Genomic DNA, 17,563 nt, shown 5'->3' with positions numbered 1-17,563 from the left:
TGGACCATCATGTTCTTTGAACTACCATATCTATAAATCAAGCATGAATTATAAACTATTACCGTTGAAAATATACCAAACAGAAACCCATTTGAATAACAAACACTTGCAAATAAGCACACCAACCAGTATTTGGTATCTTTACTATTGGAATAGTCAGCATTGCTTTATCAAAACACTAACAGTATTACTAGTATGCTTTTAAAAATATTACAGTAGGCTATATAGGACAAAATAATGCTACGTAAACAAAAGGATGCAATAATCATGAAGCAAATACTACTCAGTTCCATAATAATAAGCACGAATGAGTCAAAATGGAATGTTGTATATATTAGCGTGGAATATAGCATGATATGTCTATGGTGAAGGTTTGAATATTAAAAAAGGAAATGGTGTTCAAAAACAAATTATACTCAATAGCACTACAATCTTTATTCAGTCAATAGACGCACACAACATGTTTAACCCATATGCTCTATGCAATCTGATAGGCTTGTGCTGCCAAATTCAACTCATACTCATTCAGTCACTGCAATAATTGATACTACCACACTTTACATGTAGCTTATTAAACAATATATAACCCGATACCATGACAAGCAACCACGATCTGGTGTCTATGCAACTCGAAACAGTGTCAATCAAATCTAATCCATCAACTCTGACAACACTTTAACCCAGTCAAAACACTCAACATTCACTGCTACATCTCAACGTTGATCAAGTGTTGGATGTATGGCCCAGCGATATTGCAATGATCGATACTAACACTCCAACTGAAACCAGCATATAAAAAACACTCGATTGATTAGACATGGAAATATTGTAAATTGTATCTAATGTAGTGAATTCATTTGAAAATTAAAATACTATGATGGACAAATAGACAGTATAGTTGCAACATGCACACTAGAGTCGGTAGACTTCAAGTGATAATGCAGATCTGACATTACAACACATCGGTGACTAGTGAAATAATGGCAGTGGTCAATACAGCCAAAGCAAGATGTGCGTTTATATCACCAAGTATGCTCAATGAACTGGATACTAGTCCTGCACCAGTGTGTGGCATTGGTGCAGTTTCACCATTTGTACCAAGTTGTGATGTGGACAATGGCATGTGTTGAGTCGATGCTGATGCCGACATTGAACTGGAAGACTGTTTAAGAGTCTGCGTTAAAACAGGCGATTGGACTGTTGTTTGATCAGAAGCGTGAGTAAGACTAGAAGAGACTACTGACTGCGACGATGGCAACTCGGCTGGTTGTTGAGGGATCTGTGAGTGTGTTGGCTTGCGAGTGGTGGAATCTGGACTTGATTCAGGTTCAGGTTTAGGTGCTGGCTCAGGTTCAGGTTTGGGTGTTGGTTCAGGCTCTGAGTTGGGAGTTGGAGTTGGATGAGGTTTACCAGAAGACCCAACTGGAGGAAGCAAATATGCAGGCAGCAGATTACGCTGTCCAGGAGTGCATTCTTCTGGAGATCCAAAACATGTGCCGCTGCAGTAACTCTGCGAGGTAATTCTCCACGAACAAGTCTGTGGGTCCAACGCATTGGCACCTGGAAAGGCATTTTGGAAACTAGTGTGCGACACATCCAAACCAGGCGCTCCTTTTTGGTCTACAGCCAACACGAACATTGATGGTCCGCCTGCTGCATTTCGGAATTCAAGACACTGTGCACACATGCTTGAACCAAGTCCATTTACTGCCACGATACGCTGAATGTTGAGTGCCGAGTATCGAATACCGCACCATCCAGGTGCATTATCATATGCTGTTGCACCAAGTCGCGCAAGATCTTCTTCGTATGGATGATATGTACACGGACCAGTAGACCATCCGTCAGACTGAGCAGACACGCTGGAAATCAACAAAACAGTAGCAACAAACGACAGTGCACGATTAATAAAATGCATGAGTAATGGATTATGCTGGTGTAAATGTATAAATGTTCTAGTTGCAGAATATGTATTCGAGTATAATAAATAAATGGGTTTGCTATTTGGCAGTAATTGGGAGTCGGAGTATTTTGTGCCTGAAACGAGGGAAGCAGGCCGTTCTTTTATCACAATTTTGTTACAAATTTGTTACTGATACATAGTGGCACTTGGATTGTTTCGTGGCAGGGATTGCACAATGCCAGAGTAAAACCGACCCTTTGTGTAACAAGCAAGCCATCAATCAGTAATTATTGCATTATTGCGATTTATTTCGGTCTGTTTTGTTGGCAACCCCTGAAATTCGCTGATTAATTACAACTAAAAAAATAAGTGATCTGATTATTTAGGATCAACAATGTGAAATCTTGTCCCAATAAAAAATAAGACAAAACTACAAGCCAGTCCGAGCTTGAACCCCAACAGTCTACAAAATACCCTGCTATATACTGACCCTTCATAACCTAGCGGAGTTGTGCAATAATTGGGGTGTTGCAATTGTCTAGTCATCGCCAGCCAATCATACTCGACAATAGCGACTGCCACCCCAAAATAAAGCGACTGTTCACAATTATATGCACAGCCATCAAATGCATTCGCTATAAAGTGATGTGCAGCTACAAGCTTGGATAGTAATAAGAGTGTCAACCACGGCGTCCATTTAGCCAACCCTTATTTTGATCATATTGTGTAAATAGTGTGATATTGATACAGTCCAAAGTCTGATTGGTTGATCTTTACGCTTTTGTCGCAGTCACCATATTTGCATGGCTTAATTGTATCAGACATTATCCAAACTATTGGTGCTTTGATAAACTAGCAAATCTACAGTGGCATTTTTAGTCAATATATGACAAAGCGTGGCTTGATTCGACTACTCTACTTGATGCCGCTTGTAATATAATGCCAGTATATTTATTTTATATACATTGATCCAGTTAAAATACATACCATTATTTCACTTGTCGCATTAATACTACGACTCGGATAAACCCAACTGTTGGTATTGAAAATGGTCAACAATCAGACATTGGTATTCTTAAATGCATGTGATGGCCAATGTGGGGCCGTTACAGTATTTGGTTTGCCGAATATTACATTATTTGGAAACGACAAATATCGGTTAAAATGCAATTTAGCTCAACTATTCGAGTCTTGAGCTCATGGACACCCAGTCCCCTTGTACCTGCATCATTATTGACCGAGTTGATTGCATATACACTACATTTGTACAAGACTTTATGAAACAGCATCGCTTTTGGACTACTACATGGGTTTTGGTTAATCTGGATGCTTATAACAGTTGATGCGTATGATATGCTTAAAAGTCACTACAGTCAAAGAGATACAGCAATGACCATGCTATTGCATGATAATCGACATTTGTTATGGACGAGACCTGAAAATCGGAAAAAATGCTTATCGACCGTCATTGTAGGGACTATGATGTGCATGTATCAGAGGTGTTGCTGTGTAGCATACTGTATTATAGCACCGAGTTTCGACTACAACGGTGCTTTCGGCTTCAGCCATCTCGGCTTTAAAGCATGCCATTTTGATTCATCCGCTATATTACATGCCTTATTGCTGTTTACTTGCAATAGTATGATGCTGATGTATTGTAATAGAATACATCATTGAGTTATCATTCCCAGTTCAAAGTGTTTGATTTACTGTCAAATGAAATCGGATGATGTTCAGATAGTTGTAGAATAATCACTGTCAGGGCTACACAGTGTTCAAGCCATTTATTTGAATTATTGAGTGGTTTCATTCGATTAAACTCAATCTATGGTTGTATTCATTGGCATAGTCATACATTGTACGATTATCAAGTTTGAAATTAGATTCACGCATTTTAGTTTAAATATTAGATTCGATCTTTGATATTACCAATCAAACTACAAACTATATATTCTAAAATCTCGTACATTTGCGCTCTAGCTCAACAAACCAATATTACACATTCCAGAAATGCAACTGTTGCTTTCATGCTAATTGTCCAAAGAAACCCTACTAGGCTAAAGGGTTTAAAAGACACGTTACCAGTGATTGTCCGAGACCAGTCATTCCATAAGACTGGATGCTTATTATGTGCTTCGACTCCCTTAATGTTTCATTTTACATGAATACGGCAGTGATTAAACGGCTGCTTTTAGATAAAATATGATGGTTGACATGGATTTTAGACTTTTAGGGACGGTCAAGCATGAGTGCTAGGGTAAATGTCAGGACTCGAAAGGGTTTCTCAATGATAATTGATGCGCGCATATTAAGCAAGTTCACAGATTGGATATGGTTACAGCAGCAATGCAAGGAAAGTATAAAGGATGATGTTATATAAGCAAGGGAGTATTGCACAAGTTTAAATGGCATTGAAAGCTTCCTAAATCATACATTAGAACACTAATGGCTCAAGCGCTATTCATGCAAGGCCTCTAAAAGGGAGATTTATCAATGTACAACCTAGCCCTGATAATGCACTAGTTTACTATATAAACCGATCAAGATTCGCATCTAATTTTAAACCATTGACAAAGACAACTAATAGCAGCCTACTTTCTCAACAACCATGCAACTTGTTTCTTTACTATTCACCTTGGCCTGCTCGCAATTGGTAATGGCCGCGCCGTCCCCAGTATTGTCTCAATCTCTACAGGAATTGGAAGAAACCCCCAGCAATACCGGCTGCTGTGGTGGATTTAACCCCTTCAAAAAAATTAAAAAACCAACACCCAAGGATTCACAAGTGCCAGGAACGAGTGATGGCCCTAGCCCACCTCACCACAAAAAGAAACACATTCCAAAGGATTCATTAAAGAAATATAGGAAAAAAGCACAAGCCCAATGATTCTATGCACGCCGATACATTCGCTTACTAGACTTGATTGACTTGTTTCCTGGTTTGAAATTCGGATTTAAATGAAACATGATTTTCCTCTACTCAGTTTTATAAGGGAGTGATTGTATCGATCAGCAAAATATACTTCATTTTGGGTGAATACAACCATAGATTGAGTTTAATCGAATGAAACCACTCAATAATTCAAATAAATGGCTTGAACACTGTGTAGCCCTGACAGTGATTATTCTACAACTATCTGAACATCATCCGATTTCATTTGACAGTAAATCAAACACTTTGAACTGGGAATGATAACTCAATGATGTATTCTATTACAATACATCAGCATCATACTATTGCAAGTAAACAGCAATAAGGCATGTAATATAGCGGATGAATCAAAATGGCATGCTTTAAAGCCGAGATGGCTGAAGCCGAAAGCACCGTTGTAGTCGAAACTCGGTGCTATAATACAGTATGCTACACAGCAACACCTCTGATACATGCACATCATAGTCCCTACAATGACGGTCGATAAGCATTTTTTCCGATTTTCAGGTCTCGTCCATAACAAATGTCGATTATCATGCAATAGCATGGTCATTGCTGTATCTCTTTGACTGTAGTGACTTTTAAGCATATCATACGCATCAACTGTTATAAGCATCCAGATTAACCAAAACCCATGTAGTAGTCCAAAAGCGATGCTGTTTCATAAAGTCTTGTACAAATGTAGTGTATATGCAATCAACTCGGTCAATAATGATGCAGGTACAAGGGGACTGGGTGTCCATGAGCTCAAGACTCGAATAGTTGAGCTAAATTGCATTTTAACCGATATTTGTCGTTTCCAAATAATGTAATATTCGGCAAACCAAATACTGTAACGGCCCCACATTGGCCATCACATGCATTTAAGAATACCAATGTCTGATTGTTGACCATTTTCAATACCAACAGTTGGGTTTATCCGAGTCGTAGTATTAATGCGACAAGTGAAATAATGGTATGTATTTTAACTGGATCAATGTATATAAAATAAATATACTGGCATTATATTACAAGCGGCATCAAGTAGAGTAGTCGAATCAAGCCACGCTTTGTCATATATTGACTAAAAATACCACTGTAGATTTGCTAGTTTATCAAAGCACCAATAGTTTGGATAATGTCTGATACAATTAAGCCATGCAAATATGGTGACTGCGACAAAAGCGTAAAGATCAACCAATCAGACTTTGGACTGTATCAATATCACACTATTTACACAATATGATCAAAATAAGGGTTGGCTAAATGGACGCCGTGGTTGACACTCTTATTACTATCCAAGCTTGTAGCTGCACATCACTTTATAGCGAATGCATTTGATGGCTGTGCATATAATTGTGAACAGTCGCTTTATTTTGGGGTGGCAGTCGCTATTGTCGAGTATGATTGGCTGGCGATGACTAGACAATTGCAACACCCCAATTATTGCACAACTCCGCTAGGTTATGAAGGGTCAGTATATAGCAGGGTATTTTGTAGACTGTTGGGGTTCAAGCTCGGACTGGCTTGTAGTTTTGTCTTATTTTTTATTGGGACAAGATTTCACATTGTTGATCCTAAATAATCAGATCACTTATTTTTTTAGTTGTAATTAATCAGCGAATTTCAGGGGTTGCCAACAAAACAGACCGAAATAAATCGCAATAATGCAATAATTACTGATTGATGGCTTGCTTGTTACACAAAGGGTCGGTTTTACTCTGGCATTGTGCAATCCCTGCCACGAAACAATCCAAGTGCCACTATGTATCAGTAACAAATTTGTAACAAAATTGTGATAAAAGAACGGCCTGCTTCCCTCGTTTCAGGCACAAAATACTCCGACTCCCAATTACTGCCAAATAGCAAACCCATTTATTTATTATACTCGAATACATATTCTGCAACTAGAACATTTATACATTTACACCAGCATAATCCATTACTCATGCATTTTATTAATCGTGCACTGTCGTTTGTTGCTACTGTTTTGTTGATTTCCAGCGTGTCTGCTCAGTCTGACGGATGGTCTACTGGTCCGTGTACATATCATCCATACGAAGAAGATCTTGCGCGACTTGGTGCAACAGCATATGATAATGCACCTGGATGGTGCGGTATTCGATACTCGGCACTCAACATTCAGCGTATCGTGGCAGTAAATGGACTTGGTTCAAGCATGTGTGCACAGTGTCTTGAATTCCGAAATGCAGCAGGCGGACCATCAATGTTCGTGTTGGCTGTAGACCAAAAAGGAGCGCCTGGTTTGGATGTGTCGCACACTAGTTTCCAAAATGCCTTTCCAGGTGCCAATGCGTTGGACCCACAGACTTGTTCGTGGAGAATTACCTCGCAGAGTTACTGCAGCGGCACATGTTTTGGATCTCCAGAAGAATGCACTCCTGGACAGCGTAATCTGCTGCCTGCATATTTGCTTCCTCCAGTTGGGTCTTCTGGTAAACCTCATCCAACTCCAACTCCCAACTCAGATCCTGAACCAACACCCAAACCTGAACCTGAGCCAGCACCTAAACCTGAACCTGAATCAAGTCCAGATTCCACCACTCGCAAGCCAACACACTCACAGATCCCTCAACAACCAGCCGAGTTGCCATCGTCGCAGTCAGTAGTCTCTTCTAGTCTTACTCACGCTTCTGATCAAACAACAGTCCAATCGCCTGTTTTAACGCAGACTCTTAAACAGTCTTCCAGTTCAATGTCGGCATCAGCATCGACTCAACACATGCCATTGTCCACATCACAACTTGGTACAAATGGTGAAACTGCACCAATGCCACACACTGGTGCAGGACTAGTATCCAGTTCATTGAGCATACTTGGTGATATAAACGCACATCTTGCTTTGGCTGTATTGACCACTGCCATTATTTCACTAGTCACCGATGTGTTGTAATGTCAGATCTGCATTATCACTTGAAGTCTACCGACTCTAGTGTGCATGTTGCAACTATACTGTCTATTTGTCCATCATAGTATTTTAATTTTCAAATGAATTCACTACATTAGATACAATTTACAATATTTCCATGTCTAATCAATCGAGTGTTTTTTATATGCTGGTTTCAGTTGGAGTGTTAGTATCGATCATTGCAATACCGCTGGGCCATACATCCAACACTTGATCAACGTTGAGATGTAGCAGTGAATGTTGAGTGTTTTGACTGGGTTAAAGTGTTGTCAGAGTTGATGGATTAGATTTGATTGACACTGTTTCGAGTTGCATAGACACCAGATCGTGGTTGCTTGTCATGGTATCGGGTTATATATTGTTTAATAAGCTACATGTAAAGTGTGGTAGTATCAATTATTGCAGTGACTGAATGAGTATGAGTTGAATTTGGCAGCACAAGCCTATCAGATTGCATAGAGCATATGGGTTAAACATGTTGTGTGCGTCTATTGACTGAATAAAGATTGTAGTGCTATTGAGTATAATTTGTTCCAATGTATATTTCAATCTGCGCAACTCGGCCTTTATTCTTGCCAAGATTGCTTGTGAGCGTCATATAATGGGCGTTGCGTTTATTGGAGCAGTCAATTGGTAGGAAAGCAAACGAGCATTTAAATATTGGTTATTTGGAAGCAAAATAGTGACTGCAAGATAAAGTTCCATTTACGTGAATACACAAGATAAACCATGTCCCTAACAGTCACATTTCAAGGCCGCAAGTTCCAAACATCTTTTGATTCAGAGTACACACGGCTGGGCGATGAATGGGCAGATGCAGTGACTTTAAGACAACTAATTGACCAGCTGTCGCAACAATCCAGAGTGCCTGCAGAAAACATCAAGCTGTTGTCATCTGGTGGTGAGAGATCTCGTCATCCTCCAAGTCGTCGATATCCTCCTACTGATTCAAACCGCCATAGCCCTATAGGGACTCGGTCTTCCCCTTCCAAGTCGTCTGCTGCTGCTTCTAGGACTCCTCATACTCGGACTTCAGCTGAATACTCTAGTACATTCTACTCATCATCACCTTTGCGTAACCAATCGAGCGAGCAGAGTTCGTTCACCATTCCTGACAGAATCAGTTCAGCATCGAAACATTCAAACCATAAACAATCTCAGCATCCATTGCCCAGAAAAAAAAGCAGCGGTGATAGGGATAGCTCCAGCGTTGCAGTTTCTGCATGGGGCAAGTTTATGGATCTTGTTGAGCAGGGGTCGAATGCGGTCACTGGATTTTTAGATCGATTGGATGGATCAGGGAGTGGTGATTCAGGAAGTAGCAATAGTAGAGAAGACGGCAGCAGCAGAACAATAGGGGAAGATTCTGGTTCATGGGGTGCGGATCTTGAGTGATGTTCATTTAATCTATCTATTTATCTTGTATATTCACGTAAAATGGAATACTATCTTGCAATGTCTATTCTGCTTCGGAATAGACAGTGCTTTAATGTTTGCATTTCCTACTGGAAATTGACATGTCAGTTTCTCAAAACACAACGACCATCATAGGATGTTCACAAACTGTAGTTTTGAACTGGGATTATTCTCATTTTGCATAGCCATACATTGTACGATGGCTAGATTCGTGTATTGCAATCCATATATTGGGTTCCACTGTTTTGGTGTTGTCAATAGAATTGTACTTTGTATCCTAACGCCCTCAGATACGTTTGTGCTCTAGTCCAAGAGCAGGGATTGCACATCTCGAAAGTATAACTGTTGTTTCCATGTCAGTTATCAAGAGAAAGATCAGTAAACTTTGTCAAGGAGTTCAGAGGACAGCATGTTTCAGTAAACTGGCTGTTTACTATACACTTTAGCATATCTAGTGTTTCATTTTACGTGAATACAACTGTATCCTATGTCTACTTGATGCATGGGTTATAATAGGTTTATAACAGAGATTAGACTAACTTTTTATCATTATTTTAACTCATCACTACTTTATACTGCTTTTTGAAATATGCCATCAATTTATCAATTGATTTTACAGTCGTGATGTTGGATATGGATGCACCACTCTCATTTTACGGTCTTGGGACTGGATCTAAAGTCATGATGCTTGTTGATAAGCGACCAAAGCAGAATTGGGGCCCATCTACAACAACCACATCTCCAAGGATACCGCCGCCGACTCATCCTGTGCTGCCTAAAGAGCCTGAGCTTCCTCGAGAGGAGCGACTCTTTAAATTGCTTAATGATCAGATTGAGTACACACAGACTATAATCCAGCCCCTTTTTGGTGCTTACAAGAAACATGCAGATGATTTTCTTTTACATGACAAAAGCTCATCCAACACACTCACACCAAAGCAGTTGCACGATGAATATGCGCGTATTAGCGAATCACTCTTGCAGTGCCTACTAAAAATCGACGGAGTAGAATGTGAGTCCAACGAGACTGAATTGCGAGCTAAAAGGCGGGAAGCAGTGCGGCTTATTCAAGGACAATTGGATATTTTGGACGGATTGAAGGAGCAGGTTGTCGCTCATTCGAAAAACCTATCGTCATTATAGTGATACAAAGCGTTGATTTTGACTTCATGGCTGAAGACAAGAGATGAGGAGAAAATAAAATGAGAGATTGCCAGCAACCATCATATTTTGATAGTATTCAGACAGCATCAAGCAAGCTGTTGTTGCAGCATTTTGGAAATAACAGTTTTAAGTTAATATACATACTATACCATGTGAAACTTTGGCGCCTGTCAAAACAGCACCAAGATCAGTAAGCAGTTGCCGCTAAACCAAATGAGCGATGTCGTATATTGAATCGAGAGGAGCGGCAAGCCGGTTAGCAAACTGACCGTGTCGACAAATCAGATTGTCGTCGTGGTAAGGAGATACGAGCAATGTATGCTCGTGCCATTCAAATCAACAGATGAACAATCCACCGATATTTGCAAAAAACACACTGATGGCGCTGACAATTTCTCATTTTCTCTGTTTTCATGCCTTTTGTACCAGATGTGATATAGGTGGCTTGGCAATCCAGAATGCTACAAATTAGCTCAGGGTATTATCAAATTGACCTTGTGCCAATTATCTGAAACCTATTGCAAAGCGCCTGACAGTTAAAACGATGGTTTAGTTTGATAGAGCTTAAATGAGTGTGTATGGATGCTGACAGTCTGAACTAAACCCTTGAATATCCATTTTCAAGGGTTTAACTGGACAAGTTGCATGAAATTGACGGATCGAAACGCGTCGCCAACTATTACAGGCTCTGGCAGCTGCTAATCCCATGTACAAAATTCATATATAACGAGTAGGTTGGACTTGATTGCCCTTCAACTTATCGATATAAACTATGCAGAGTGCTTCTGGTAAGACTGTCTATACGAACAATGAGACTACCCATTCACCCTCATCAATAACTATACTGCCCAGCCCACCCGCAAGTGCAAATGAAAGTGTACCATTATCAAGTATACCGGCGGGTGCACTACAGCAACCAACCATCCACTACCAGCAGTACCATCTCCCTTACTCCACTCATGCCACGGCCCATTCTGCGGCTGCTAATACCACTCCTTTACAACATAGGCAATCATCAGATCTCGCTTTCCACCACATCTCTGGGCCACTTTCTGTTCCTTCTTCTGGCTACATGCCTCCGACAAATTCAACATTTCTGATCAAGCGATCCGTGGTTGGTCTGAAAAAAGGTCTTATCAGCTCGGACAAATACATGGTATTGTGCGCTCCCATCTCTATACAAGACATTCAGTCAGTTTATGAGCTGCTATTTGTGTCTGATCCTGCCAAACCTGTCGATGCTCGCTCTATTCCTTGGCTAGGCAATGTGGCATTTGCTGCCGTCAAAGGTATGAATATATATTCAATTATTGATAAGCCTATAAACCCTATTTATTTCAAGAGCTATATTTTCCTGTATCGACCCTGTATATTCACAATCAATTCTTATTGCTTTAGCAACCCCGCTTCTAGTCATTCTTCCATCCGAGTCCAGAGCAGATTCGCCAGTATTTATTCATTTCGATGAAGTTCGTGCCATCTCTGACGAAGTTGCTCTCAATTCTGCATGCACATTTGTCCTGCATCTGGCTAGAGCTGATCTTCGCTTTGTTTGCAAAACTTCTACTGACTATGTTGATTGGATACGATGCCTTACCATGACATTTGAAATTTCTGCTGCATCGTTTCAATCCAATGCTGATGACTTTAACCGTAGAGCACAAATCCTGTCCATGGTCCAGCAACAACAGTACAGTACACCCAACCAGCAGCAGCATGCACCAGTTAATCAGCATTTTGGGAATGGATCGGGAGTTGCTAGACAGGATTCATATGGGCAGTTGTACACCGCTAATCCCAACAGTAATATAATTTCTTCCTCCCAACAACAGTATGGGTTGCAGGTGTCGAGTAGTGGTGGCAATACACCTTCGAACACGGGTTGGAGTCGTCAGTGACTTGTTTAGAGTTTGATGGTTTTAAAAAAAAAGAAATGCAATTGGTATTTATAGCTGTATTCACGTAAAATAAACTTTTCTATATTTATCTTGCAATGAACAATGCTTCAATGTTTGCACTTTTCTACTGGAAATTGACATGTCAGTTTCTCAAAACACAACGACCATCATAGGATGTTCACAAAGGTCTAATCAAGCCAATACATCCATTTTGAGATATGCTGTTCAAGCACCCTTGAGAACATATTTCTTGTCATTCAACTCGTCAATCTCTGAATGCACACGAACCATTTCCCTTGCAATATATCCCATCACCAAAACGTTGATGACTGGTAATCCCCACAAAACGTATTCTGCCTGGGTCATGATCACTTTCACGTGGGGGCCATGCAGGCTTACCATTGCTGCCAAAGGGATAATGGACACCATGAGATGAATGTAAAACGCCACGGTCCACATAGATACAGGCTGATCCCTTGTGGGAATCACTCCTGGATTAAAAGTTGACGGTGCATAAAGAAACACTGGTGATAAAAGTGTGACCATCAATGATACCCATATGCAGGATTGATACATCCGTGGGAATATAATTTCAGATTCAAAGTAGGATTCTGTAGCAAATGTTGGGCTGTCTGGATTTGCCTTGTTGAATGCAAATACCATGTATCTAGATATGCAAACGCTCATTAGCAACTGGACATAATTGTATGTGTTGATCGAGATGACTAGATACTGCAATATGGGACCTACACTGCTGTAAATGACCAAGCAAGCAGAGTAAACATAATCTAAAACGCATTGAGCAAAGGAATTGGCCTAGTTAGCCAACACTTGGGATGCATGCAATGTGTATTAATACTGTGTCTGCAGACACATCTTTAAATACCTTGAATATGTAGTTTCGTTGGTCATCTTCCTCCTTAAACTTTTCAATGACTGTTTCTTGAGCTATTGATAAAAAGGTGTATCCATACAAGAATCATTCCAGATGAGCTGTTGGCATACGCTGCTCAGTCGAGTGTAAATCACTTATACTGACTTGAAGCCAGTATAGAATAAGTCAAAGCAGTGACACAGCTTACCCTGTTCGTCCAAGATATCTTCTGGTCGCAGAGTGTCCTCATCCTGGATATCTGGCTTGAATCCTCTTCGTTTCTGCATTTCGAGATACAATTTTTGTACAAAAAACTATTTCGACTCAATCTAGTGTTGTCTCGACACTGCATTTCGACTGCATAGATATGGCTCATATTGGATATGCCTTTTAAATAACAAATAACAAATAGCTAATAATAAATAAATCATGATTGCTCCGACAATCATGCGCTCATGATCAAAATGTTTATTTGTTAAACTCTGAATTAACAGCAAGGCATTATTCTGGATGCCTTAAACGCCAAAAGCTACGTAGATCCAGCAGCCTTGAGTCCTTGATTGTATCTGAAATTCAAAGTAGTGTAAAGTTAGCAGCTTTATTAAATGATATTCAACCTTTTTCATAATGTGATGGATCCAACAAAAATACGTACTGCCAGATCCGGAATAATTGATAACATCCAATCGCTCCAACAAAAACATTTACTGAAAACAGATTGTAGTTCTTTGGGATAATAACTAGAGAGTACCTGGACCAGATAATGCCAGTAGCCGCAAGAGCTAAACAATAGCGCAGATACAAAGGTGAAAAATGTTGTTGTTAGCAACTGGTATTTGAAGTGGATGTAATAGCAATGGAGATGATAGCATTACCAGTGGTCTGTGTCAAGCTGAGCTTGTCTGCTGGCCGTTGGAGGTCACCAAGACCTGCAATAACAAGACCCTATGAGATACAACAGATATGCATCAGCAGAGTCAGTAACAGAATAACGTCACGACGCTACAACAGTATACAAATAACAGTCTGTCCATATGATATAACTCATTATCATGGCCAAGATAGGTCAAGCTGTACCCATTTCATAGCAGGAGCCCAAAAGTGAATAGTCTTGGGTCCTAGATTGTCATTCAAGTTTAACCAAAGTTGTCGTTAGCCAAAAATCATAAGAGTGCATTGCTGGATGATGGTCTTCATAGTACCTGCAGGGTGGTTGAGAAACCTGGATGCCCATGATTGGCTTGCTGCTGATGCCATGGTGTTGGGATTAGAGTTCTCAGTGTTGATAGAATTGAGATTGAGTTTGAGTAAAATATTTACAACTTTAATCCAACAAGAATGTCTGATTTCCACTCAGATCTCAAATTGGATTCATCCAAATGCATTGCTATTTACAGTCATATTCGTGTCAAAGTGTATAATAAACAGCCAGTTTCATGACCAATGTCAGTTGAACTTTTTAGTCGATCGGTTTTGTTTGTGGTGTTTGGCATATATAGTTGTATTCCCGAGATTGGTTTCTTGAACTAGATTGCAAATGTATGATTTAAGATGCAACAAGAGTTTATAACATTAGAGCCCAATGCTGTTTTTACACATAAAATACGCTGGATAATATGCAATCAATGTTTTATTTTGATGTATGGTTTCAATTTTCAGATGAATTTTGAACATCAAAACAACATGGTGGTATATCTCGATCAACAGCAGCAAAAAGTGTAGCAGTTCAAGACAAGTTTAATCATAGTAATTTATCTCTTGACCGATACAACGAATCAATGTATCGAGCTGTCCAACAGCAAAGCTAGCAGAGGGTATTGATGGTGAAATTGTTGAATGTTTTGAATCTGACGTGGGAGAATCCTTTGGGCCAAATGCATCAGATAGAGTGGATGAGTGAAGCTTACCAAATGCAACAGAGTCAAACATGTCCTCTTTTTCCTCTTTTTGATGCATACTAAGCACATTGATATGAAGCGGGGATAGGAGGGTGCTTTTGGGAAGCACAAACGTATCGATTTTTGGTGGTGAAGGTAGATAAGTATGATACTGTGGTTGGATTGACGAGTCAGACTTGAAATCGACATGTAAAATGCTGGATATACTAGATTGGGCTGTTACAATCGGCAAATCAGCTGGCGAGGGAAGGGAGATAACAGAGTCAGTAGGTGTATTCCATTCTTGGGGAATATCAAAACTCTGTTCAGAGGTATATATGTCTTGCAATCTGTGATGAACCAATTCCGATTGACGATGGTTAAGTGATGTAGAGAACCGGCTAGTAGTAGCAGTAGGCTGGTGCATAAGCGAATGCAGGCTTGATACTTGCTGCTGGGTTGCAAATGACGATGCGCGCGTCGAATCAGTCAAGTCCATCATGGTTTTACCACGGACATGTTGAAAAGGCATGGATGTTTGTGCTGGATTCCAGGACTGCAGCATGATAGATTCGCTTGCCTTTCTTTCCCTTGATTGCTTGAATGCAAGCATAGTATCGGGTTGCTTGGCAATACTGCGATCGGGAGTGTGAGCAAAAGGTGCATCTTGACGACAAAAGGCGGGAGTGCTCCAAGTAGACGCATTATCCTGCTGAAAAATCGGTGCTGCCATCATGGAAGAATTGAGCTTCTTTGCAGGCGGCAAAGGAGTGGACATGGCAAAATGACTAGATGTGCGAGTAATATCGGATTCGCTTGCACGAGGACGATCAATGGCTTGATGGCCAGAGTTTAGAGTGATGATTGATGCAGAGGAAGATTCATGCGGAGCCGAAAGGGGAGGATCGTGAGAGAGATGTGATATATCTTTTGAACAATTGATCGCGGCAGGCACATTAAGTCTATGCATGGGTAAACTAGCAGACTCTTCATGAGCTGACTGCTTGGACTGGAAGACTGGCAGTTTTTTGAGCCAATACAAGACACGTTTAGACTTGTGCGAGCCTTTGACGAATACTCGGCTGGATTTACTAGGATCGGAATGGGCAGATTCAGAGAGCAGTGGTTTGGGATGTATTTCGCTACTGATAATTGGGTCTTGTCTAGCATTCATTTTAGACAACAGTTGGTCTGGCCCTATGTGCATGGATTGAATTTTAAGTCGATTACCACCCGTACTCGTGGATCGACAAATGATATTGTTAGCTGCGACAACACCTGCTTCTGAATAGGTACTCTGGTTAAACGAAGTGGCAGGATTTACAATATGAACACCGTGACGACAGGGATGGATGGGTGATAGCTGTGTTATCTGCTCTTGATGATTCTCCGAATCATCATCATGTTTTCCGAGCCCATTACGTAGTTTAGATGTCAATCTAGCTTTCCATGATTTTTGCTTGCCATCGTTGATGGTTTTGGGAGACGACTGAGCAGCATAGATATTGCAGCTATTATTTGTACTAATGGACAGGTGTCGTTGGGGTTTGGTCCCAAATCCCATGCCATTGTCATACTTGAGCTGAGTATCTACAGTGCTGCTCCTATAGTGTCCACGATAGCCAAGAGAATTGTTGATGCTGCTGGCTATGCTTGGTCCAAAGTCCTCATCTATTGACAATAGACTGACCTTGTTGCTCTCCTTCAACGACTTGCTTTGCAGATGTTGTTGGTGATCAACGACCGTCGTGTTGAAAGATCGATGGCGTGCAGGATGTACGTCTATTACTGACGGAGCGCCTTCATTCGCAGGTTCATCTTGACCATCGACCAGATCTGATAGATCTGGTTGAGATGGCCAGCTGGGAAGTAATGCCATACTAACTCGACGCATGGCTTTGGTCATGACATTCACATGATCATCATGATCACAGTTGTCGTTGTTCATGATCTGAGAGTCTTGGGTTGAAAATGGATTCCAAGATAGCCTTGAATGTAATATCTGGCCTGACATTCCTAATGGGTGATTATATAACAGATAGAGGATAGCTTATGAAAAGGAGATGGGAATATGAAACGTAGGAGCGGAGTTTCAGCCTCTGATGAACCTCTAACGTTCTGCAACTCGAGCCTTTATCTAACCGCAATGTGCTGTTAGCACATGAGAGTATTACAGTATATCCACACTTGAGATGCCCCATGCTCTGGTTCATTATTGGCTGTTACCATACGGATAATTTCTATGCTAGCGGCTATCAGTTTGTTTTACTCGTTCTTGTTGTCATGCTTGGACATATCCACTCATTATATTCTGCTTTACTGTGCGAATAATACACTCGTCTTCAAAGCAAAGATCATCTACAAGTCCATTGCAATAGCCACCAATCTAGTAAATTCAAAGCAATTTCAAGCCTAAACTCAATTGATTCAGGCTGTAGATCCATTCTAATGTTCAAGCTCCATGTCTCAGAATCTATTCTGAAGCATGTAAATGCTTTGGAACCAAGTTCCTTGTGCCACACCCGGGTTTTCTAGACGAATTCAAGCGAAGATATTGATTTGGATGGCGGATTGCTTCTAAAAAGCTGTAT

The 17,563-nt window shown here is 40.5% G+C and overlaps 9 protein-coding genes across 9 annotated transcripts; 5 read left to right on the top strand and 4 right to left on the bottom strand.

Moving 5' to 3' along the window:
- Positions 1–828: 828 nt before the first annotated feature.
- On the bottom strand, positions 829–2,147 carry BATDEDRAFT_36880 (uncharacterized protein). The gene has a single exon (XM_006678019.1). The coding sequence runs from the start codon at positions 1,916–1,918 to the stop codon at positions 953–955; it is 966 nt and encodes a 321-aa protein (XP_006678082.1). The 5' UTR covers positions 1,919–2,147; the 3' UTR covers positions 829–952.
- A 1,793-nt stretch (positions 2,148–3,940) lies between these two features.
- Positions 3,941–4,790, top strand: BATDEDRAFT_87610 (uncharacterized protein; the record flags this gene model as incomplete). The annotated part of the gene is made up of 1 exon (XM_006678221.1): positions 3,941–4,790. The coding sequence occupies exon 1, from the start codon at positions 4,512–4,514 to the stop codon at positions 4,788–4,790; it is 279 nt and encodes a 92-aa protein (XP_006678284.1). The 5' UTR covers positions 3,941–4,511.
- Positions 4,791–6,533: 1,743 nt separating this feature from the next.
- On the top strand, positions 6,534–7,852 carry BATDEDRAFT_36879 (uncharacterized protein). Its single transcript, XM_006678018.1, has one exon. The coding sequence runs from the start codon at positions 6,763–6,765 to the stop codon at positions 7,726–7,728; it is 966 nt and encodes a 321-aa protein (XP_006678081.1). The 5' UTR covers positions 6,534–6,762; the 3' UTR covers positions 7,729–7,852.
- Positions 7,853–8,472: 620 nt separating this feature from the next.
- On the top strand, positions 8,473–9,138 carry BATDEDRAFT_87637 (uncharacterized protein; the record flags this gene model as incomplete). The annotated part of the gene is made up of 1 exon (XM_006678220.1): positions 8,473–9,138. One exon carries the CDS (start codon positions 8,473–8,475, stop codon positions 9,136–9,138), a length of 666 nt encoding a protein of 221 aa, XP_006678283.1.
- Positions 9,139–9,783: 645 nt separating this feature from the next.
- BATDEDRAFT_87638 (uncharacterized protein) lies at positions 9,784–10,302 on the top strand (the record flags this gene model as incomplete). Its single annotated transcript, XM_006678219.1, has 1 exon — positions 9,784–10,302. The coding sequence occupies one exon, from the start codon at positions 9,784–9,786 to the stop codon at positions 10,300–10,302; it is 519 nt and encodes a 172-aa protein (XP_006678282.1).
- A 793-nt stretch (positions 10,303–11,095) lies between these two features.
- Positions 11,096–12,221, top strand: BATDEDRAFT_87639 (uncharacterized protein; the record flags this gene model as incomplete). Its single annotated transcript, XM_006678218.1, has 2 exons — positions 11,096–11,612; positions 11,722–12,221. The coding sequence occupies 2 exons, from the start codon at positions 11,096–11,098 to the stop codon at positions 12,219–12,221; spliced, it is 1,017 nt and encodes a 338-aa protein (XP_006678281.1).
- A 225-nt stretch (positions 12,222–12,446) lies between these two features.
- Positions 12,447–13,382, bottom strand: BATDEDRAFT_87925 (uncharacterized protein; the record flags this gene model as incomplete). Its single annotated transcript, XM_006678117.1, has 3 exons — positions 12,447–13,037; positions 13,108–13,169; positions 13,304–13,382. The coding sequence occupies 3 exons, from the start codon at positions 13,380–13,382 to the stop codon at positions 12,447–12,449; spliced, it is 732 nt and encodes a 243-aa protein (XP_006678180.1).
- A 146-nt stretch (positions 13,383–13,528) lies between these two features.
- Positions 13,529–14,366, bottom strand: BATDEDRAFT_87608 (uncharacterized protein). Its single transcript, XM_006678116.1, has 5 exons — positions 14,298–14,366; positions 14,173–14,213; positions 13,971–14,040; positions 13,751–13,877; positions 13,529–13,661 (listed from the first exon to the last, which is right to left on the bottom strand). Exons 1-5 carry the CDS (start codon positions 14,350–14,352, stop codon positions 13,625–13,627), a joined length of 330 nt encoding a protein of 109 aa, XP_006678179.1. The 5' UTR covers positions 14,353–14,366; the 3' UTR covers positions 13,529–13,624.
- Positions 14,367–14,832: 466 nt separating this feature from the next.
- On the bottom strand, positions 14,833–16,920 carry BATDEDRAFT_24248 (uncharacterized protein; the record flags this gene model as incomplete). Its single annotated transcript, XM_006677887.1, has 1 exon — positions 14,833–16,920. One exon carries the CDS (start codon positions 16,918–16,920, stop codon positions 14,833–14,835), a length of 2,088 nt encoding a protein of 695 aa, XP_006677950.1.
- Positions 16,921–17,563: the final 643 nt, after the last annotated feature.

This window comes from Batrachochytrium dendrobatidis (assembly GCF_000203795.2).
Source record: "Batrachochytrium dendrobatidis JAM81 unplaced genomic scaffold BATDEscaffold_4, whole genome shotgun sequence".
Classification (NCBI taxonomy): domain Eukaryota; kingdom Fungi; phylum Chytridiomycota; class Chytridiomycetes; order Rhizophydiales; genus Batrachochytrium; species Batrachochytrium dendrobatidis.
Note: the sequence above shows the minus strand (reverse complement) of the source record. Positions and strands in the feature narration are given on the sequence as shown.

What these genes read in the sequence shown, in the direction of transcription:
- BATDEDRAFT_36880 (XM_006678019.1), bottom strand. Translation starts at nt 1,918, where the DNA reads ATGCATTTTATTAATCGTGCACTGTCGTTTGTTGCTACTGTTTTGTTG.
- BATDEDRAFT_36879 (XM_006678018.1), top strand. Translation starts at nt 6,763, where the DNA reads ATGCATTTTATTAATCGTGCACTGTCGTTTGTTGCTACTGTTTTGTTG.
- BATDEDRAFT_87608 (XM_006678116.1), bottom strand. Translation starts at nt 14,352, where the DNA reads ATGGCATCAGCAGCAAGCCAATCATGGGCATCCAGGTTTCTCAACCAC. An exon ending in GTTTCTCAACCACCCTGCAG is followed by an intron (nt 14,214 to 14,297) that starts GTACTATGAAGA and finishes ATGACAATCTAG; the next exon opens with GACCCAAGACTATTCACTTT. An exon ending in CAGCTTGACACAGACCACTG is followed by an intron (nt 13,878 to 13,970) that starts GTAATGCTATCA and finishes GCTATTGTTTAG; the next exon opens with CTCTTGCGGCTACTGGCATT.